This window comes from Mustela putorius, unplaced genomic scaffold (genome assembly GCF_011764305.1).
Source record: "Mustela putorius furo isolate JIRA1106 unplaced genomic scaffold, ASM1176430v1.1 tig00003853_pilon_pilon_pilon, whole genome shotgun sequence".
NCBI lineage: Eukaryota > Metazoa > Chordata > Mammalia > Carnivora > Mustelidae > Mustela > Mustela putorius.
Genome location: NW_025422005.1, coordinates 41,502,577 through 41,526,328, shown reverse-complemented (window position 1 = coordinate 41,526,328; position 23,752 = coordinate 41,502,577). Strand labels below are relative to the sequence as shown.

Here is a 23,752-nt window from a genome sequence, read left to right as displayed (position 1 = left end):
ATTCTAGTTTTTTATTTTTTTAAAAGATTTTATTTTTTAAGTAATCTCTATAGCCAATGTGTGGTTTGAACTTTACAATCCTGAGATTGATGAAGAGTTGCATGGTCTACTGCCTGAGCCAGCCAGGGACCCCAAGATTCTAGCTTTTTAAATTATTATCTTTTTTGGCAGAAAATTCTAGATAAACATCAACATGATTTTACTTGGTTTCATCCTATAAAAAGTGGTGAAAGAATGGCTTTTCTGGACTATTTACTTTCACTTCTTCACCTTAAGGCACTGTAGAGTCCCAACAGCACAAGCCATATATAGTTAAAAGTAATGTTCAATCTTTGACACTTATATCATTTGTACTCCATACATAATAGGATCCCCAAAGGAACTGAAACAAGATTCAAATATAATTACAGATCTCAAAATGTAAATCAAAACCAAGAAAAGTTCCCTTTCTTACACTTTGGGAATAATGTTACTTTATTATACCTAACAGGAAGCCCTAATACAACTGTATTAAGATGGTGTACACTTCAGGAATTCTGGGTTAGCTATTTTCTAAGTGTAACTTATAAACTAGATATGGTAAATTGAAATTTCACAAATTATCTTAAAATCTAATCCTATAAGGAAAGGGGGCAAGCATTAATAACTGGCCAAATATACAAGGGTACAATTAAGTAAACCAGAGCCCCCACTTTTTAATAAAGAACCTCAAAGGAAGTAGCAGATAGGTGTTTCTGGACTCCAAGGTCAACTTAATAAGTACCCAGTGGGAATTAGAAGACAGTTTCCCAGTGCTTCTCCCCAAAACTTGCCTATTGACATTCATTCAGGATAAATGCATTCTCTATGTTCCAACACCATCCTGGAATTAAGATTCCAATTTACTGTCCTCTTACTCATTCTGATGCCCAGAAGCTAGCCCCAAGAATTAAGAAGTTTCTTCTGAATCTTAACTTATGATGTGCTGAAGTTCTACTATGTGTCAGCTAACTAACCTTTTTTCAAATAAAGGTTTGCACATGATTAAGGTTTCTGAAATTTAAATCTTAGCATGTAAATTATTTGACCTTCCTGGATAATTTGTCCACCACCATTCTGGGGGTGAGTTGTGATCTAGCACATCCATCTTAGGAAGTTTTGTTTGGCTTTCTCCATGGAGAATTCACCTATCTCTTCTCAAGAGTTTGTTACTCCCACAGCTGTCCTCTGGGATACGTTATTTTATACAAACCGATTTCTTTGGTACTCAGTTTTCAGTTAAGATGTGGCTCCACCCATATAAAAACAACTGTGTATAAGGAATTTGAAAGCTTTACTTATTATCTATGAGTAAGTAAAGTATCTCATTTTAATTTTAAAAAACAAATTTCTAACTTACAATTAACAATTTTAACCATTGACAACAAATTTGCATTCAAAACAAAGACAAGTGGGTCAGGACCACCATCCTCTAACTGCTGCATTACTGAAATCTGTGATGGTTTCTCTTCCACAGCATAATCTGTAAGGGAAGAAAACAATGTAAAAGATTAGTTAAAATGACAAATCAAGACGAAATCTGATGCAGGAATGGGCTGATTATTCACAAGAAAGAGTTAAGCACTTGATTTACAGATATGGTGAACATATCTGCTGACCCACTGTAATGCTAATAGTTTCCCTTTCATTCTCAAAAGTGACCCTGTCCAGTTTGGATGAGAACATGTTATCCTATAGACTTCTCCACAAACTGACTTGTGGCATAATCTAAAGGCACCCCTTTAGCATATGCACCCCGCTGTTTATAGCAGCATTATCAATAATAGCCAAACTATGGAGAGAGCTCAAATGTCCATCGACTGATAAATGGATAAAGAAGAGGTGGCATATATATAATGAAATATCAGGCATCAAAAGGAAAGAAATCTTGCCATTTGCAAGGATGTGAATGGAGCTACAGTGTATTATGCTAAATGAAATAAGTCAGTCAGAGAAAGACAAATACCATATGATTTCACTCATGTGATATTTAAGAAACAAAACAGATGAACACAGGGGAAGGATAAAAGAGAGAGAGAGAGAGAGGGGGAAGCAAACCATAAGAGACTCTTAACTTTATATATAGAGAACAAACTGAGGGTTGATGGGGAGGGGCATGGGCTGAATGGGTGATAGGTATTAAGGAGGACACTTGTGATAAGCTCTAGGTGTTGTATGTAAGCGCTGAATCACTAAATTCTACACTTACCATAAGAAACCAATCTTACCATATGTTAACTAGAATTTAAATAAAAACTTGGAAAAGAAAAGTAAAGATAGCCCTTTAACAAAATATCAACTATCATTTCGTTTCATTTCACTCCAACAAGAATTTCACATATAACATGTTCTAAGACCAACATTTGAAATAATCCATGATCTATAAGAAAGTGCTAATACCCTAACCTCCAGATGAAAAGGGTATTGTGGGGTTGAGGGAGAAGAGAATCCGACTTTTTACTCTATATTCTTTTGTACTGTTGAGAATTTTTTTACTATTAAAAAACTAAACTTAAAAAAAAAGTGCCCAGAAAATAAACTAAAACTAAAATAAACTAAAACCATGATAAGTGACTGGCTTTGTGAAACACTTCCTCTAAGTCAAGAGTTCAGCACATGTATCAATCACCAAAATCACCAGTAAATCATAACAGTTTCCAACATGGACAAGTTAATACTTGAGACCCTGCACAGAACCTTTCCCACTGAAACCCTGAAATGTGTGTATGTGTGAAATGTGTGTATCACAGTATGTGATATTCAGTCATGACATTTTGACTGATGGTACGTACCATCTTCCCAGTTTGAAGTCAAAATCGTGTATAATAACCAACAGAAACCAAAAAACTGTTTTTTAGATGTAAGAGGAAATGTCTATTTTACCAATAAATGGAAATGTTCATTGAAAAGAAAAATACTAAGTGACTTAAGAGAAAATATTTGTATGAAGTTATCCCACTGGAATACAAAACTGCAAAATTCTGGTGAAGAGACAGGAATAATATGGTTTAAGTAAGTATAAATAGTTGTTTCTTGTAGGAGGTATTTAAATAATTAGATTTAATGAAAATGAATCTTATTTAAACAATAGAGTAGGCCAATTTAACTTCTTGTAAGTTAAATCTAAGACTCATTAAAGTAACCAAAATTTGAACCTAAGTAGTAACTTTACTAACAAAAGAATGTTTTTAGAGGCTCTGAGTAAAGTAGTAAGGATTATACAATGAAAAGAATGCTTAACTTACATGAAAGTTCATAGCTGAACTATCTGGGACATGGCTGGATTTTATAGTCTGATACTTTCAGCCAACATTGCTGAGACCCCACAACAGACCCAGCATCATGGTAGGAGAAGACACGAGCATGAATTAAGTCTGAAGAAATGCATGGCTTAAGTGAAATGAATCAGACCTATAAAATAGCTAAATTATAGTAAGAAAGGTGTTAATATAGTAAGGGTGTATAAGAATTTCTATTCAGGGGCACCTGGATGGCTCAGTCAGTTAAGCCTCTAACTCTCGATTCCTGCTCTGGTCATGATGAGAGATTGAGCTCCATGTCAGGCTCCGTGTTCAGCATGAGTCTCCTCAAGATCTTCCTCCTCCTGCTCCCTCCTCCTCTACTCCACCCCCAGTTAATGCACATGTGGTCTCTTTCTCTCTTTAAAATAAATAAATAAAATCTTAAAAGAAAAAAAACTAATTTCTTTTCAAACAGAGACGATGTAAAACACTACTACAGAGCAGCACTGGTAAGGATTCAGAGAGGAGCTTTTCATTACTCTGGATTTTGAAAAGTTGAGGATTTCTTCAAGGAGTCTACTGTATACAAACATATTCTAGGCAGAGGAAAGGAAGATAAGGAAAGTATTAATTACATGTCTACTTTACACCAGTCAATGTTCTCGCTACATACTTCCAGGTATGAAATCTGATTTAATACAATGACTTTTAAGTAGGTATAATTACCTAAGTAAGATTAGGAAAAAGATTCAGGGAGGATAAATGAACTGCCCACTAGGTCACAGCTTGAAAGTAAGGGTATGAGGATTAAAATCCAGGTTTGTCCAGTTTTGTAGCCCATTCTCTCCCGACTATTCCACAGCGTAAGAAAAAACATGGAAGTGTGGAAAGTGAATATTCAGAAAACAGTAAATGATCTGTAATGTGCATAAAGTACTGGGGTATTGGATGGAAATAAAGTTAGAAAGATAAGTTGAGATAAAGTTGTAAGAAACATTGTATGCTAAAATGATTAATTTATACTGAAGGCATTGGGAATCCACTGAATGTTTCTAAGCCAGAGCACTATATGACAATATCTATGTAATACAAAAAGATAATTGGCAACAACATGGAAGATAAAATAAAGGAGAGAAAGACTGAAGGCAAGGTGACCAGGTAAAAGACTAGGATAAAATTGTGGAAAGATGATTGATAAACCACCTCCTAAAAATGTACTAACTAGATGCTGATCTGCATGTATCAGCAATAAACTTTCACATAGAGATAAGCATTCTTTTGAACGGATAGTCATTTTACTTCTTACCAGAACTCAGTAAAAATATTTTTTAACAATAAAATTGCTATTTATGTTCAGTGCTCTCTATTTATCATATGTATAATTCACTGCAAAACAAAAAGTTAGATAATGTCCTGACTGTTCAATCAAGTGGGCCAAATCCTAGAATTATAGGCAACTCTTCAGTGTCATGTGTTTCAAAATACAAAGAAAAAAGTGCCAATGAACTACATTTATTTTATAATTAAAAATAATAAATCCTTCCAACAAATGAAATGACCTTATAATATAAAAACATAAATATCTACCCTAAAACTACCAGTAACAGCAACAATTACTTTCACGGCACTGAGTAGTTGTTTTCCCTGTTGGAGAAGAAAAAAGTGGTTATCACTCAAATTCTCTCTCCTTCCCTTAATTAGAAGACAACATCTGGCTTCCCACAATTACTATCCCTGTTTAATATGTAAGTCCGCATACCTCCTTTCACACCCGTGGAAATGAGAATGGGAGGAAGGCCATCTTCAGGAATTAGGTTCATTGCACTGCCAACAGGACTTCCAACCTGAGTTATGCTCCCAGAGAACAGAGAAATATCCGTCTAGGAAAAGCAAATCAGCAAAGTAAGCTTTACAGAGAGGTCCAGACTTTAGCAGGATATTGTTGAGAATATAAATGTGAATTTAAGTGAAAATTTGGAATTCATCCTTTTTGAAAAACAGCATAAGTTTCTCATTAACCTGTGGTTTCCTAAAAGCCTGGGTTTATACTATGAACATATTTCCAACTATAGAGTTTCTCTTTTTGATATCACCAAATCATAATAATGACAGAAGAGGCCTTGTAATAGGTTAAAGCTTTCTCTACCTGGGTTTCCTCTGCCATAAAAGAAGATATTTTTAAAAACTTTAGCGGCAACAGAAACAAAGTTTCAATGTTATCTCAGTTTCTGAAACTTTAATACATTTGGGTCCACTTAATTCTCATTTACATTGCTTTTTATTTTTTATTTTATTTATTATTTTTAAAGTTTTATTTATTTGTCAGAGAGAGAGAGCAAGAGAGCACAAGGAGGAGGAGTGGCAGGCTCAGGGGAGCATATAAGGGACTCCTATATTATCCCAGGATTCTGAGATCATGCTGAGCCAAAAGCAGACGACACTTAACCAACTCAGCCCTAGGCGTCCCTTACAATGCTTTTTTAAAAATAACTTCAAGCCACCTAGGCATCCCTTATACTGCTTTTTTGAAAATAACTTCAAGAGACTCCTGAGTGATTCAGTCAGTTAAGTGCACCTAACTCCTGGTTTCGTTCGGCTCAGGTCATGATCTCAGGGACGTGAAATCAGGCCCCTTGTCAGACTCCATTCTGGGCACGGAGTCTGCTTAAGATTCTCTCTCTCCCTCTCCCTCCTTCCCTCCTCCCCTCCACTTTCTAAAAAATTAATTAATTAATTAATCAAAAATAACTTTGAGAATAGTGGTAATGGTTGTACAGCAATATGAATGGACTTAATACCACTGGTTTATACACTTAAAAATGATTAAAATGGCAAATCCGATGTTGCATATATTTTACCACAGTAAAAAAGGGGGTTAAAATTAACTTATAAAATACAGAGATTAAAGGAGTGCCTTGGGTGGCTCAATCGGTTAAGTGTCCAACTCTTGACTTCAGCTGAGGCTGTGATCTCAACTGGGTCCAGGCCCTATGTTGGGCTCCATGCTCAGCAGGGAGACTACTGGAGGATTTCTCTTCTTCTCTCTTTGCCCCTCCCCTGCTTGCCCGCTCCTTCTCTCTCTAGTAAATAAATGAATCTTAAAAAAAAATACAGATTAAAATAAGTCATTGTTTTTATTTACTATGCAGTGAAATAAAACTTCAAGTTCATTTTTCTTTGCATTAATATGAAGATCACATTAACTACACTATAAAGTATAATGATGAAACACACAGTTGGGGTGGAGTTAATTCTTTCAATCCATGAGCATGGAATGCTCTTCCACCTTTTTGTGTCTTCAGTTTCTTTCACGAGTGTTCTGTGGTTCCTCGAGTACAGATCCTTTACCTCTCTGATTAGGTTTATTACCAGGTATCTTACGGCTCTTGATGTTATAGTAAATGAAATCGATTTTCTAATTTCCCTTTCTATATTTTCATTGTTAGTGTATAAGAAAGCAATTGATTTCTGTACATTGATCTTGTATCCTGCCACATTACTAAATGCTGTATGAGTTCTAGTAGTCTGGGGGTGGAGTCTTTGGGGTTTTTCATATAAAGTATCATCTCATCTGCAAAGATAGAGAGCTTGACTTCTAACGACTTAATAGAATATGCTCAAAGATCTACTAAAATAATGCTCTCCTCACTATATTCTATACAACTAAGCAAAAAGAAAAGCCTTTAGAAATGTTTAAAAACTGTTTTTAACATGTTTAAAAATATTTATAGCAGCTTTACTCATAAGAGCCAAAGACTGGAAACCATCCAAATGTCCATTAACAGGAATACAGATAAACTGTATATCCATACAATGGAACACTACTCAGCAATAAAAAAACAAACAACAAACAAAAAACTAGCTTTTGATGCACACAACATGGATAAATCCCATAATCATTAGTTTATGAAGCTAGACACAAAATATTATATACTATATGTTTCCATTTATATGAAATTTAAGAACAGAGGCACTTGGGAGGCTCAATCAGTTAAGTGTTTGCCTTTGGCTCAGGTCATGGTCGTGGGGTTGAGTCCCACTTCAGGCTCCCTGCTCAGTGGGGAGCCTACTTCTCCCTCTCCCTCTGCCTGCCACTCCCCCTGCTTGTCCTCTCTGTGTCAAATAAATGAAATATTAAAAAAAAAAAAAGACATTTAAAAACACTCAAAACTAATCCACAGTGATACAAATCAAAATAATGATTGCCTTGGGGGAAAAACACAAAGGTACTGACAGAAAAAGGGCTTGAGGGAACCTTCTAGAGTGATGGAAATGGTCTATATTTTCACATTGGCTGAATTTCACTGGATTGGCTGAATCCAGTGGCGGCTGCATGGGTTTGTCTATAAGTTGTTCATCAAGTTGCTTCCTAAAGATTAATATTCCTTAAGCACTTCACTATCTAGATTTTATACCTGAATAAAGATTAAAACTATTCTTAAAAAAATATGTCCATGTCTTACTATATTTTTATCTAACTATAATTTAGGACTCTATCAGTTTTTAGGGGGTTTTTGCTAAAAATTTTACAGTGTCTTGGGGTGCCTCGGTGGCTCAGTTGTTAAGCATCTGCCTTCAGCTCAGGATGATCTTGGGGTTCTGGGATCAGGGCCTGCATTGGGCTCTCTGCTCATTAGAGAGTCTGCTTCTCCCTCTCCCACTCCCCCTGCTTGTATTCCCACTCTCGCTGTCTCTGTCAAATAAAAAAAATAAAATCTTAAAAAAAAAATTTTTTTTTTGCAATGTTCTTGCTAAAAATTTTGCAGTATTCTCAATACATCATCATGTAAGAGGAGATTTGGAAAATTTTACTGACAAACGATTACCTGCTTTGAAAGCCTAGTACTGGAAATACAGTAATCTATTCTTACTCTTTAATGACGCATAAATCCATCTTTTAGTATCACAGAAAATGGTCATCTGGCCTCTACTAATATATCATCTGTGGAAAGGAATTTATTTCATTCAGTGAGCTCTTATTAAGTGCCATGCACTCTACAGGGTCCTACAGATGAGAAAAATATATTCTAGTCTGGCCTTATAAAATCTGTTTTTCCACATTTTACCAGATAAGTATTAAAACAGAGTGTTAAACAATGCAAGAGACAGAAGTAAAATAACTAACTTGGTTTTAGTTTTACAAACTGGGCTGAACTTTGTTTCGTTTCTTTTTTCTTTTCTTTCCTAACAACTTTATTTGACAGAGACATAGAGAGTGAACACAAACAGGAGGCATGGGATCAGGAGAAGCAGGCTTCCCGCTGAGCAGGGAGCCCAATGTGGGACTTGATCCCAGGACCCTGGTATCACGATCTGAGCCTAAGACAGACACTTAATGACTGAGCCATCCAGGCACCCTGAACCTTGTTTCCTTGTAACATTCATTCACTAAAATTTCCTCTTGCATTGAAACAAAATTTATATTCTAAAACCCTATCAGGGGTACCTGGCTAGCTCATTTGGTAGAGTATGCAACTCTTGATCTCAGGGTTGTAAGTTTGAGCCCCATGTTAGGTATAGAGATTACTCAAAAATAAAATCTTTTTTTTTTTTAATATTTTTTTGCTTTTATTTGATTAGAGAGAGAGAGAGCACGAGCATGCACAAGCAGGGGGAGTGGCAGGCAGAGGAAGAGGGAGAACCAGGCTCCCACAGAGCATGGGGAGCCTGATGTGGGGCTTGATCCCAGGACCTCAGGACCACAACCCGAGCCAAAGGCAGATGCCCAACCCACTGAGCCACCCAGGCACCCCTAAAAAGAAAATCTTTAAAAATCTTATATAGAAACCAAAAAGTAAAGGTAGCTGGGTGGCTCAGTCAGTAAAGCATCTGCCTTCTGCTCAGGTCATGATCCCAGGGTCCTGGAATCAAGCCCCACGTCGTGTTCCCAGCTCAACAGAGAGCCTACTTCTCCCTCTCCCCTCTGCCCATGCTCTCTCTCGCTATCTCTCTCTCAAGGAAAGAAAGAAAGAAAGAAAGAAAGAAAGAAAGAAAGAAAGAAAGAAAGAAACCAAAAGGTAGAACAGAAGACAGCAGAGAGCTGCTCAGTTTAAGAGAAAAGAACAGAGGGACTCTTCAGCCTCTTTTATATGGCCTGGCCCTTCCTCACCATGGCACTCCCACAACGCCACCACAGAATCTGGGGAACAGGTTGAAAACCAATATACAAAGGGGGCAGGATTCCATCTGCATGACTTCTAACAACAGCACTAGCCTGAGCTCACTGTGAACAACCTTCATAAGAATCTTCTTCCTGAAAAAAACCTCCAAATATAGAGCAAACAAGAACAGATTTTTACCAAATTTACTTTACCCTTAGACACACACACACACACACACACACACACGCATGCACGCACTAAACTGTATCTGAAACTTACAGGGTTCCACCGAAAGGTCACTCAACTTGGGCAGAAACAGCCTAATGCTGAATAAACTGAGTACTCACTTTTAGTTACTGTTTTTGTTTTCTTACCTCTGTTGGTAGAGGACTGGTAGTTACTGGCTTTACTGGGTCATGTGACACAGCCAAGGTTCCTGCAGAGGAAGTTCCATTCACTGTTAATTTGGCTGCATCAGCAACTTCTCCATTAGGCAAGATCCCATCAGCAAACCAAACTCGCCTCTGCTCTCTGGGCTGAGCCACTTGAGGAGCCAGAAAAATAAAACAGGCATCAACGTGATATTGGTAGGGTTTCTAACATCAAAGAAGAGAAGGTCACCAATTTCAGAAGTACAAAGAAATGACTATTGAGCATCTTATCATTATAAATACAAGAACTATAACTGTGTATAAAAGTGGTTATAAATTAATAAAATACGAGTTTAAATATATTTTTTACTTCTGCAACTTCAAGTTAAATCTTTATTTAAAACACTTTACCTTAAAATATTAAATACACTTATGATTACATCACATACCCTGCTCCATATCATCGACAGAGAAGCAAAGAAAGCTGGTTTAAGTGTCTAGGAAATAAATTAATAGCAGGGAAAAAATATCTAGCAATAGACGGCCATATCTCCTAAAAGTATGAGGTTTCCACAGGAATAAAATATCTGGAAAAGTGATACCGTATTTTTAAAGGGCAAAAGATGCCCTGAAGAATGTTGAAGAATTATTTACTAATAAAGGAAGAGTTGGCACAGATATGTAAGAGAATTGGGAAGCAAACAGACCAGATCTTTGGCTGACGTGTAACTGAAGATGAAAGACTGATCTGGTAGTGCAAAAGTAGTCTGCAGTAGGGGAAAAGCTGGAAAACTAGGTCTGATGAAATGATCTCTTTAAATCCAGTTCCGAAAATCAATCCCAAACAGCCAAAACAAAGACAGACTAGGGAAGAACAACAAAAATAACAAATGAAGTAAAGAGAATAAAGATTTTAAGAAAGAAAGCCTGAACTCATAAAAATACAAGGAATATGACTAAGGGATGATCTGAAAAGATGGGAAAATGGGAAGAATATGACAATATCAGTAGAAGTCTTTGATCTTCAAAAGGGGAGGAGGGCTATTTAGGAAGGGGAAGGGAATATTACTAGACAGAAAGACATAAAATTAATGAAAGAAGACTGATTTTAATTATCAAGGGAAACTTCCTGACAAGATTATTTTAAGGGAATATATAACCGGTTTTTACTACTGATAATCTCCTGAACTTACAATGTACTGTTCATCTGACAATATCATAATTCTAAAGATATAATAAACTAAACGAAGTTGAGCCTATAATGTCCTACTTATCATGTGATATAATCAGAATTAAAGTTCTGGATTTTATAAATGTCTAAGTACTTAATGATATTTTCAAATGGACAGATTAAAAATGAAAAGAGGGGCACATGGGTGGCTCAATGGGTTAAACCTCTGCCTTCGGCTCAGGTCATGATCTCGGGTTCATGGGATTGAGCCCCACATCAGGCTCTCTGCTCAGCAGGGAGCCTGCTTCCTCCCTTCTCTCTGCCTGCCTCTCTGCCTACTTGTGATCTCTCTCTCTCTCTCTCTGTCAAATAAATAAATAAAATCTTAAAAAAAATATTTTAAAAAAATGAAAAGAGAAAATGGCAATATGTTTCCAAAAAGCAATACTAGAACCAGCTGGTCCAAAGAAAGAACTCTTCATTTTCATAAACTCCTACAAAGAACATTAAAGTAGGCATGAAGCTAGGATTTTACAGATCAACCTCAAATTCTGTATCTTTTTTCAAGTATAAGCAGTGTAATCACTACATTTTTAAGCTGGAAAGGGTATTAGCATATTTTTAGAGGTGCCTCCAAAATATCAGGCAACACAGTATTTACTTGCCCAGAAATAATCTTGACACATTTCTCACCTTGTTCCTTCCACTTTAATAACCACCCAGAGGGACTTAATCTATAGTGTTTTAAAGACTTGTGCTGTAAAATCACAACAGCACCTTTTCAGAGGAACTTGGTGAGGAAAAAGAGAGAGAAGAGCACATGATCCCCTACCTTCTGCTCCAGGGTGCTTTAAAACTCCCACAGGTACCATCACAGTGGGAGGTGGAGAGCTCAGGGCTCCTGAGGCCTGAGCTTGCTGCAAAGGAGGGATAGTAGAACAGTATTCAGCAGGATTGTTAGGGTTAGGGCTCTGGCTTGAGGCACTCATCATGTTCTCCCAGGCTTGAGCTAAAGCAAATACAGACAATCAATGTGAATGGATTGCAAAATATGGACACCAAGACCTCCACAATATTGGATAAATAATGTAGCTCCTCCTCATTAACATTCATAGTATGTCTCTCTGCCAGCTAGTGAAAGTATTAAGGTGATAGGTGATTTTATTCAATAAAGGAGACCGTTTAGTTAGTAAACTATTTGGAAGCAACAAATATGAATTAGGAGATACTTCTCATACAGACTGAAAGCACATCAGTCTGAGGTTAATGACTAGGCTCCTGGCCCCTGTAAGAGACCATACATTCCCTTAAGAGGGAGTGAAACATCAAACTTACTAAGGATTTGCAACTGGGTTAACATTTAGATATGGGGGGCAGGTTTAATATTTGATGCATTTTATAAAGTTCTATCAAAAATCAAAATCGGGGACTAAAATAGCATAATTCATTATATGATTTTTTTTTGTTTTATTTATAGACGTCAAGGCTCTTAGTTGAGGTAAAATCTCAGTTGAAAACTTCTGAAGCCTAAAGCTCAAGAGAACACATCTCAATATGTTTGTGAATTCTGATTTCGTGTAATTACTTCACATAAAAGTATCCAGCAGGGGCGCCTGGGTGGCTCAGTGGGTTAGGCCGCTGCCTTCGGCTCGGGTCATGATCCCGAGGTTCTGGGATCGAGCCCCGCATCGGGCTCTCTGCTCAGCAGGGAGCCTGCTTCCTCCTCTCTCTCTGCCTGCCTCTCTGCCTGCTTGTGATCTCTCTCTGTCAAATAAATAAATAAAATCTTTAAAAAAAAAAAAAAAAAAAAAAGTATCCAGCAAAAACAACCATTTCACATCTTTGGTGTCTCAAAAGCAGAGGATACATTTGAACATGAAAATGTGCCAATGTCATATAAGTGCCATCAACCAATATGAATGATCACAAATGCATTAAAATTTTGTATACTCTATTATTTTACTAACTAATATTTTAAATATTGATGTATCAACTATTGTTTTTAAAGTAAATAGGATGAAAGATGCTACAGAAATGAAAGATACCAAATTTTATCTTCTAGGTTCAGGTAATACCACATGCCCAGGAATGGAAACCACCCAATTTTTTTAAGCATCCTTTAAAAACTCTCAGGGACGCCTGGGTGGCTCAGTGGGTTAAGGCCTCTTCCTTCGGCTCAGGACCTGATCCCAGGGTCCTGGGATCGAGCCCCACATCGGGCTCTCTGCTCAGCGGGGAGCCTGCTTCCCTTCTCTGCCTGCCTCTCTGCCTACTGGTGATCTCTGTCTGTCAAATAAATAAATAAAAATCTTAAAAAAACAAACAAAAAAAATTTTTTAAACTCTCATTCAACATCAAAGAATGATCCATAAGATTATGAACATTTATTGCCTCCAAACTTCAGGACAAGGCTAAAAACAACAGCTATATTCCTTTAAAAGCACTGGCAGAAAGAGGGGAGGAAGAGAAAAGGTGAAAGGGAAAAAGGGATAGGGAACACTGAAAAGCATCAAATTAAATATTCAGAAAAAGACTTCGCTAAGCCATGCGAGAGGAAAGACACTGGAAAAACCAGAAAAAGTATATTACTTTAGGATCCCCTGGTAAAGGGATCCTTGGCTTAATAAAAATAAGTATTCCATATGAATCCTCTGCCATTTCCTTCATCTTTAGCTATGCCAAGTTTAAAAAAAAAAAAAAAAAAGAAGCTATCAACTTGAAAGACCTCATCAAATAAAAGAGGTACTGGGTACTGTGATTAGGTATCATGCTCTTTTCTGTGAATATATGTCCGAAAATGAAAGCAGGAATAAAAATCATCAATTGAGCAAATGAGTGAAATAACTAACATCTAAAAATTGACCCTTAAGAGTAGAGAGAATGAATTAATATTTGATCAAAATTGTAAGAATTCAGAAATGGGAGGAAATTGGATGGATCACAGGAGATCAGAACAGATCAGATTAACTGACATGCAGTAGGTTAATAAGCCAGCAACAGGAAAACATCACTAGGAGCAACGCAGACAGACAGAGCAGAAGGGGTCTTAAGCAGATAGGTTCTGGCCTCCAGGATGCACCCGACCCTAGCACACGCAGCGGTGGTGTCCAAGTTGAACATTTTATTAGTAATTCTTCTGGCAACTATGCAAAGATGTACTCAAAGAGGAAATACTACAGCCTGATCAATTTTGTTGCATCTCTTTACAAAATACTGCTTTAAACTTTTTAACTAAAATTCCCTTGGATTCATTTCCAGTCTCACAAAGGATGAACACGGGACAAGCTATATTTACCTTCTCCTGGCCATGCTCTTTTACCACATAACTAAATTCAAAACAAGTATCCTTCTAACAAATCTAAGTAGTATTAAGGTGATAACTGATAGAAAAAATGGACTTCTCTATTTGATCTTAGATGCTAAAATATTAATTTTTAACAAGATAAAACAAGGTGTTACTAAGACTATATTTTATTAAGTTATTCCCTACAGATGGCTTCCCTTGAAAGGAAAACTTGGGCCCAATTTTAATATTTCATCATCTGAGCAGTCAATAGACTCCCACACCCATCCCACTTCAGTCATTTCGTAGGAACATTAAAGCCACAGAGCACCAGATTTCCATAAGAAACTCCATTTTCCTGCAAAACTTACCTGACGTTAGCATTCATTCATTGAGTTTAGGTACAGGAATTCTGAAATTCTACAATACTTTCAAAACATGGAAATCTATTTTCAGTTAACGTTGTGCCTTTTGAGAAGGTGAGCAACTTATAGAGAAAGGAAAAAACAGTAGTCTTTTCATAGGAATTCTCTTGTTTTGTCTCCATGACTATGAATCCAAACTCTTTTAATACTTACCATTCATTAGCACTGAATGGCAGATTACACATACTCTAGCTTCCTTTCTATCCATGTATAACAGTTTACATTTCAGGCTACAGCAGGAAGCACAAAAAACCTGTAGAAAAAAAAGAACATACTAAATTTATTTAGAATCCCGATACGAAGGGAACAAACTAATACTGACCAACACTGAATGACAGAAAACCATATTACTACAACACTGAAAACTTCAAAGGAAAACTCAGTTGAAGAAGCAAGAGCACAAGATTCAATTCAAAAGCAAGAGCAAGGGGTGCCTGAGTGGCTCAGTGGATTAAGCCGCTGCCTTTGGCTCAGGTCATGATCCCAGGGTCCTGGGATCGAGTCCCCGCATCGGGCTCTCTGCTCAGCAGGGAGCCTGCTTCCCTCTCTCTCTCTCTGCCTGCCTCTCCATCTACTTGTGATTTCTCTCTGTCAAATAAATAAATAAATAAAATCTTAAAAAAAAAAAAGCAAGAGCAAGATGACAAGTCTATCAGCAGTAAAGAAAGTCAAAGTGTCGGCTGAAAATAAAAACTTAGCCAAGATCACATAAGAAATACATAGGGGGGGGGCAGTATGAGCTATCCTTAGGCAAAATTCCTATACACACGTCACATAACATGGGCATTTAAAGATAGTTACATCTGTTTGGAAAGCCAAGATAGCAGGGTGAAATAAGCAAGCACTGAGAATTCCAGGTTTTAGCTTCTGGTTTTTACTCATCTTGTGTGTGGAATAACCATAATCATCATTTTTACTGGTTTGGTATGAAAGCCAGGAAAGATCAAAGTATACAATTCAATCCTAAAATAAGCACAGGCGTAGCTACAGAAAATCAAAGCACGCAACCAAAAATTCACCAGGCCAATTTCTAGCACCTTATTTCCACTTTCCAGGGTTGGTTCCTGATAATCTTATTTTCTTCTCCCTTCCACATAAGGTAGTACTTGAATCTCCTTAGCTCCCTCTTAAGATCTATTTTCTTGAGAAGTCATTAGTCACTTATCACAGAGAGCCCCATACAGGCGGAAGGCTGTTGCCAGTATGGTAAATTCTACTAATCCAGTCTTTATGATCCAGAAGTATCTATCTGACAAAGATGAATCAAGACATGAGGTCATATTAAAGACAAAGAGAGATCCTCTCCTTTCCTAGTAGGTACAATTAATCTATCTAGCTACCATGATCACCAATTTATAGTTTTCAGAGGCTTTATATTCTCAAAGTAACTCTACAATGTAGGGAGAACAGGAAATAGATTATCCTTTTTCTATCAAAAGAAACTGAATTTGAATGGTTAAAAGACTTGTTCAAGTTCACAGTTAAGGATATGAATACAAGCTTTTTACATCTACTATCTCATTTAACCTCGATGAAGGTACTTATTTACAATTAAGAGAGTTAAATAAACAAATGTTAAGTAAAACTTTTCAAGTTGTACAGCTAGTAGGTTACATAAGTCTCCAAAGACCTTGTTCTTAACTGTTATGTAATACTGCCTCATACTAATTCATATATGGCCTTTCATTGTAGTTTGAGACTTCACTTTTCCTTCTCCCTCCCATGACTTAGTCAGTGGCTAAGTCCTGCTGGTTCTCACTCTTTTTTTTTTTTTTTTTTTTTTTTTTTTTTTAATTTTTTATTTTTTATAAACATATATTTTATCCCCAGGGGTACAGGTCTGTGAATCACCAGGTTTACACACTTCACAGCACTCTTAAATGATTCTTCCAAAATATCACCTCCTCCCCTCCATCAATAACGCCACTGCCTTTATTTAGGGTTATATTATTTGAGGTTAAGAAGATAATCATAATCAATTATCTGTCTTCCTAACTTTTAGATATGCCTAATTCATCTTTCACACAATAAATGACAGAACTTTCTAAACAGTGAATCTAATCATATGAATCCTGAAATAACCTTTCTACTCAAGACATAAAACGAAGAAGCTATCACTCACTCATTCATGCTACAAATGTCTGAGCTCCAACTATGTGCTAGCAGCGCAGCAGGCTACCCTACTAGATATAGCAGTGAACAAAATAGGTATGACCTTTGCCTTCATAGTCTATGAAGTCTATTTCTATGAATAGAAATTCATAGTCATATCAGTCTACAGAGGTTATAATCTGAAATTAAATAATTACACAAGTGAATATAAAATTACTTGCTTCAAAAGAAATACATGATAAAATAAGATGTAATCTAGGCCTACCTTGACTGGCAGAGTCAAGGGAGGTTTTATTTAGGAAATGAGAGAGAGAAAATCTGAGATAAAAGTTTTTTATGCGTAAAATGGTAACAGGAGAGAGATAATACTAAGAGGAAACAGTGAGTGCACAGGTCCCATTAGGGGAAGAAAGCATGTCTCCATTAAGAAACTAAAAATAGTTAATGTGGCTAGAGGCCCTTAGGTTAAAAGAGGCATTGAATAAGATGAGCCCAGACAAGACAAATACCATATGATTTCACTCAGGTATGGAATCTAAGAAAGAAGACAAATGAACAAAGAAACAAAGAGACAAACAAAAAGAAAGATAAATACAGAGAACTGGTGGTTGTCAGAGGGGAGGTGAGTGGGCGGCTGGGTTAGATAAAGAGGACTATGAGGTACAAACTTTTAGTTATAAAATAAGTCACAGAATTAAAAAGTAGAGCATAGGGAATATGGTCTTTAAGAGTTATGTATAGAACTGTTCAATCATTATGGTGTATAGATGAAAATATAACTCTGTATATTAACTATACTTCTACTTTAAAAAAAGATGGCAGGGGTGGCTGGGTGGCTCAGTGGGTTTAAAGCCTCTGCCTTTGGCTCAGGACATGATCCCAGGGTCCTGGGATGGAGCCCCACATCGGCTCTCTGCTCAGCAGGGAGCCTCCTTCCCCCTCTCTCTCTGCCTGCTGCTCTGCCTACTTGTAATCTCATTCTCTCTGTGTCAAATAAATAAATAAAGTCTTTTAAAAATGAACAATCTGAAAAGGAAATTACAAAATTCCATTTATAGTAACATCAAAAAAGAATAAAATAGACTAGATAAAATATTTGAGTTTTATATAATGAACAAAGGGCTAAGATTCATAACATATAAAAAGCTTCAATGAACTATTAAGAAAAATACAATGCTACGAATGCTTCTAAAGAAGAATTCACACAAGTGAATTTACAGAAAAATTTACCGAAATATAAATAAAATGACTAACCAAAGATATACTAAGTATCACTTGTGACAAAATAAAAATTAGAAGAATGAGATACTCTTTTTCTAATATTTTTAAGAAACTGGTATTATCCAATGGTGGTATAGAGAAAAGTATAGGGTATAGAGAAAAGGAACTTTTGGGGCGCCTGGTTGGCTCAGGCAGAGCTGAAGCCTCTGCCTTCAGATCCAGTCATGATCCCATGGTCTAGGGATCGAGCCCTGCATTGGGCTCTCTGCTTAGCAGGGAGCCTGCTTCTTCCCCTCTCTCTCTCTGCTTGCCTCTCTGCCTACTTGTGATCTCTGTCAAATAAATAAATAAAATCTTAAAAAAAAAAAAGAGGAACTTTCTCTCATATCCCCCTGGTGGTACTATAAATTGGTGGATTAATTAACCAGTATCTTTAAAATTTTAAATGTTCTCTCCCTTTGACTTAGCACATGCAATTTTAAAAAATTTTATTCTTTTTTTATTTTCATTTTAGAAGGGGGAGGGGTAAAGGGAGAGAGAGAATCTCAAGCAGGTTCCACACCCAGCACAAAGCCCAAAGTGGGGCTCAATCCAATGTCCCCAAGATCACAACCTGATCCAAAATCAAGAGTCAAATGTTTAACTGACCGAACCATACAGGTGCCCTTGGCACATGCAATTTGAAAGATTTATCATACAAAAAAAAAAAAAAAAAGTGCAATGAGATGTATACAAGAATTCGCCCTGTATAGTTCATAATAGTCCAAAGTTGTAAACAACAAAAATGTTCATCAGTAGAGGAATGGTTAATTAAACTGCTATAACCATTAAATGGAATACTGTTAGCCTATAAAAAGAATGAAATAGTTCTCTATGTAGTTACTCATACGAAAAAGCAAAAATAATCAAGTTGGAGGATAAGAATTGGACAGAAATAGGGCTTTTCCCCCCCTTCTATTTACTTTACATTATTTTTTTGGTGTTGGACTGGGATATTTAAATTTTATTTTGAGTAGAGCCTTTTCTGTATTCTAAGAGGAAAGAGAATTAAAAGGATTAGTTGGGTGTTACGGGTTAAATCGTCACTACCCCAAACACATATATTGAAGTCTTAACCCTCAATACTTCAGAATGTGACTCATTTGGAAATAGGGTCTTTATAGAGGTAATCAAATGAAAATGAGGTCATTAAGGTGAGTTCCTAACACAATATAAATGGTGACCCTATAAAAGGGGAAATATGGACACAATATGTGGAGAATAGGATGTGAACATAAAGAGGGCCATCTACAAGCCTAGGAGAAAGACATGGAATAGATCCTTCCCTCACAATCCTCACAAGGAACGAATCCTATTACCACCTCCGTCTCAGACTTCTAACCTCTGGCACTGTGACACAATAAATTTCCATTGGTTGGGGGAGGAGCAGAGGGATAGGGACAAGCAGACTCTGCTGGCCTGGAGACCAACCCAGGGGTTGATCTCACCACCCTGAGATCATGATCTAAGTCGAAATCAAGAGTTGGAGGCTCAACTGACCAAGCCATCTAGGTGCCCCTAGTGCTACTTTATTATGACAGGCCTGGTAAACAAATATAGTTGAGAACTTTCCGAGATACAGTAAAGGACTTGGTTTTGGTTAAAAAAAAAAAAGAAAAAAATCCTCATGTAAGAATGGGGGAAAAAAAAAAGATATCCTTTTGTAAAAGCAAGCTAGGGGGGCAGCATTATGCAGCTGAACAGAAGGACCTAGGACCACCTATCCTTCCCAATATATGATGAGCCTAACAATAGTGTGGAGGAGGATCTTTTGTCTCCAAGGAAATTAGAGCAACAAAGTTAGTTAGAAAAGTGGATGACTTAACCAAGAAACTACTTACAATGGCAAGAAAATGGTAGTCAGGCAAAGGTATGCACCCAAGCCAGAGACTACATGGGATCAAATGTAACATACACCACAAAACCACACAGGACAGTGCCTCTGACTGACACAGATGGTGTACTACAACATGAAATAGAAGACTGACCCAGAAATGCTAGCTCTCATTCTCAAAAAGACAAAAACTATCATGTAATAGTTCCTCGGGTTATAAGAATTAGTACCATGGAATAGATAGGCAGAATCTAAGAGACTGGAACCAACTGAGAACAGGTTAATAATCTTGGATTTAAAATTACTGGACAATACTAAAGTTGCCTGACAAGGCCAAGATCAAGTTGTCTGCCATGAATCAGGTTAGTCAGTTTTCAACAAGGGCATTCTTGGCATTTGGGGCAGCCAATTCCTCACTGTTTAGCAGCCCAGGTCCCAGATTACTAAACACCAGTAGCAACCCCAGTCACTGTGACAAACAAGAACATCCCACCCTCCCATTACAAATGTCATCTAAGTACCTTCCCTGGTTCTCTGAACTAGAGAGTCAAAAAGTCAGTTCTAGAAATAAAGAATTACATATTTGCACATACAAACTTATTATACCACCAAAATATCACACCATATACTTTTATTATCAGAACTAACAAAATCTACTACAATCTATTATATTTATTTAACTTATTCTCCATTTTCCCAAGCTAGGGTATAAACTTCATGAAGTAAAGAACTAAAGTATTTCAATACTGATATCACAATGCCTGAAATAAAACAGGGACTTAAATGCTTACTGCTTACTTGATTACTAAAATTATTGCACACACGAATATATGAGCAGAGAAGCATTAATGTGGACTTATCTGGGAAGGCCTATATCACAGCACATTTGTCTTTGTAAAAAGACAAATTATGATGATTTATAATACATATTATATTCAATGTTCTCGCTAAGTACTGGTTAAAATGTTCCATTTGTGTGTTTTTGTTTTTTTTTTAACTGAGGTCAGTTCCTTTGTTTTGTTGTTTACATATACTAAGGCTTATTCTTTGTAATGCAGAGTTTAATGATATTTTAATTGAGGTATAGCTGAGACACATTATATTAGTTGCAGGTGTACAACATAATGATTCAGTATTTATATATACTGCAAAAAGATCACCAGAATAAAGTCTAGTTAATATATGCCATCATACACAGTTACAGAATTTTTCACTATGACAACTTTTAAGATTCACTCTCTTAGCAAACTTTAAATATGCAATGAAGTATTATTAACTACAGTTGCTATGCTGTGCATCACACCTCTATGACTTACTTGTTTTATAACTGGAAGTCGGTACCTTTTGACTCCCTTCACCTATTTTGCCATTCTACCTGACTCCTACCCTTATTACCTCCCTCCCTCTATGAGCCTAGGGCTTGGGAGGTTTTTGTTTTTGTTTTATTTTTAGATTCCACATATAAGAGAGATCATAAGGTATCTGTTTATTTCTAACCATTTGTGTGTTTACATGTAATTTTCTTTACTGTGGCATTTCTGGATTCATTCTCAACTTTATCATTCACTGGCCAAATGAGTTTGTGGGAGTAATTTAAACTCTGCAACCTTCAGTTTTTCCTCATATGTAAAAATTAAATGTTAATATTCTCCTTCTATGGCTTTCATGAGGATTAAATGAGATAATACACGGAAAATGTAGTACACAGTAGGAACTGAGTGAATAACGCCTTTCTTATTTCCCTTTTCTTTCCTTTCAAAACTTCCCATTCATGGCTTTCTACATAACAAATCCTACTGCCAAATTGGTAAGGTTTTTTAAAAAATTTTATTTATTTATTTAACAGAGAGAGAGAGAGAGATCACAAATAGGCAGAGGCAGGCAGAGAGAGAAGGGAGGGAAGCAGGCTCCCTGCTGAGCAGAGACCCCGATGCGGGGTTCGATTCCAGGACCCTGAGACCACAACCTGATTTGAAGGCAGAGGCTTAATCCACTGAGTCACCTAGGTGCCCCAGATAAACAAGTTTTATACTCAAGTACCATGTGTGCCTATTTATGCCCCCTTACTGTGTGCATAACACTTAGCCTTTGAAAACTCTTGAAAATTCAAATCAGCAAATGTTCACTTATTTCTTCCCAATTTAGAATAAGAGTGGAAAAACTGATATCCCAGGTCTTTAAAAAAGTACTGTAATTATGACAAAAAATAACTGCCTTTCAAGAACAAACACAGGAAAGTGCTTGTAAATGACCAATATCCAGCTATTCACAAAGACAAATGACAATAACAACAACTTGTAAAAATTCTTTTTTTTTTAAAGAATTCTTTTTTTTTTTTTAAAGATTTTATTTATTTATTTGACAGGCAGAGATCACAAGTAGGTTTAGAGGCAGGCAGAGAGAGAGGAGGAAGCAGGCTCCCTGATGAGCAGAGAGCCCGATGTGGGGCTCGATCCCAGGACCCTGGGATCATGACCTGAGCTGAAGGCAGAGGCTTTAACCCACTGAGCCACCCAGGTGCCCCCAACTTGTAAAAATTCTTAAGTGCAGAAGAGTACTTTACCCTGGGCTATTAGCAAATACCAAAATCAATGCAGCAAGAGCTAAAGCAGTTCTGATTCCAATTCTGCCTCTATCCAAACACCTGTTCCAACTTGACTGTTATTAACTGAAAACAAAAATAATTATTAGTCATTTTAGGAGTATACCACAGGAAGGTCTTTTATAAAGGTCTCTAATTCGACCCTGCAATTTTATTTCTAATCCACGTTACACAGGAAGACAGATACAACAACAGAATTATAAGAAAACAAATTCCACATAAAACCTTAAACTTATTTGAAGTTACCAGACTGGTTTCCTCTAAGATGCTATAAATTAATTTTTATGTTCTGTTATTATTTTTTAAATAACCACATTGCGTTTTAAGTTTTATGTGTAGGTTAAAAAGTGCTAATTTGTAAAAGGCAAGCAATTAAAACATGTCCTTTTTTTTTTTTTTTAAAGATTTTATTTATTTATTTGACAGAGAGAAATCACAAGTAGATGGAGAGGCAGGCAGAGAGAGAGAGAGGGAAGCAGGCTCTCTGCTGAGCAGAGAGCCCAATGCGGGACTCGATCCCAGGACTCTGAGATCACGACCTGAGCCGAAGGCAGCGGCTTAACCCACTGAGCCACCCAGGCGCCCCCATGTCCCTTTTTTTAAAGCCATATTTTGGCTATTCTGCATTTTTAAAACTTATTATTACAGAAATTTTCAATCATATAAAAATAGACATAACAGTATAAAAAAACGCCTAAGTGTCAGTGCCCAGATGAAACAATTACTAAAGCAAATCCTCACCTACTTCTCTCTCATTTAATCATTTTGGAACAAATCTCATATATCATCTTTAAATATTTCAATATATATCTCTGAAACACAGGGACTATCTTAAAATTAAGATTTCTTAAAATTAACAATTTCTTAATATCAATTATCTGAACAATGTTAACATTTTTTAATGGTCTTTTTTCTTAATAGACTCTCTTTTTTATTTTTTTTTTCTTTTTAAGATTTTATTTATTTTTTTCACAGACGGAGATCACAAGTAGGCAGAGAAGCAGGCAGAGAGAGAGGAGGAAGCAGGCTCCCAGCTGAGCAGAGAGCCCGATGAGAGCCTTGATCCCAGGACCCCAGGATCATGACCTGAGCTGAAGGCAGAGGCTTTAATCCACAGAGCCACCCAGGCCCCCTAGACTCTCTTTTTTAGAGCAGTTTTGGGTTTACAACAAAATGAAGCAGACATTAAACGGCACTCGATATACCCCTCCCCAACACATGCCCTAGTCTCTGCCATTATCAACATCACTCATTCTAAGTTTCCCAAGGTTGAAGCTTAGATAATTGACTTTAGCTCTTTCTTTTCTAATTTATGCATTTAATGCTGCATTGT

General features: G+C 36.8%; 1 protein-coding gene across 3 annotated transcripts in view; it reads right to left on the bottom strand.

Annotated features, from left to right (window-relative positions):
- Positions 1-23,752, bottom strand: part of ZFYVE9 (zinc finger FYVE-type containing 9) — a 202,779-nt gene that overhangs the window by 72,770 nt on the left and 106,257 nt on the right. For 2 of the 3 annotated variants that reach the window (XM_004774466.3, XM_004774465.3), the window contains 5 exons: positions 14,765-14,864; positions 11,736-11,912; positions 9,736-9,905; positions 5,020-5,140; positions 1,379-1,501 (listed from right to left, as the gene is read on the bottom strand). In XM_004774466.3, the coding sequence (XP_004774523.1) occupies positions 1,379-1,501; positions 5,020-5,140; positions 9,736-9,905; positions 11,736-11,912; positions 14,765-14,864 (691 nt within the window). The remainder of the gene's footprint in view (positions 1-1,378; positions 1,502-5,019; positions 5,141-9,735; positions 9,906-11,735; positions 11,913-14,764; positions 14,865-23,752) is intronic. The other variant, XM_045064515.1, reaches the window with a different exon arrangement.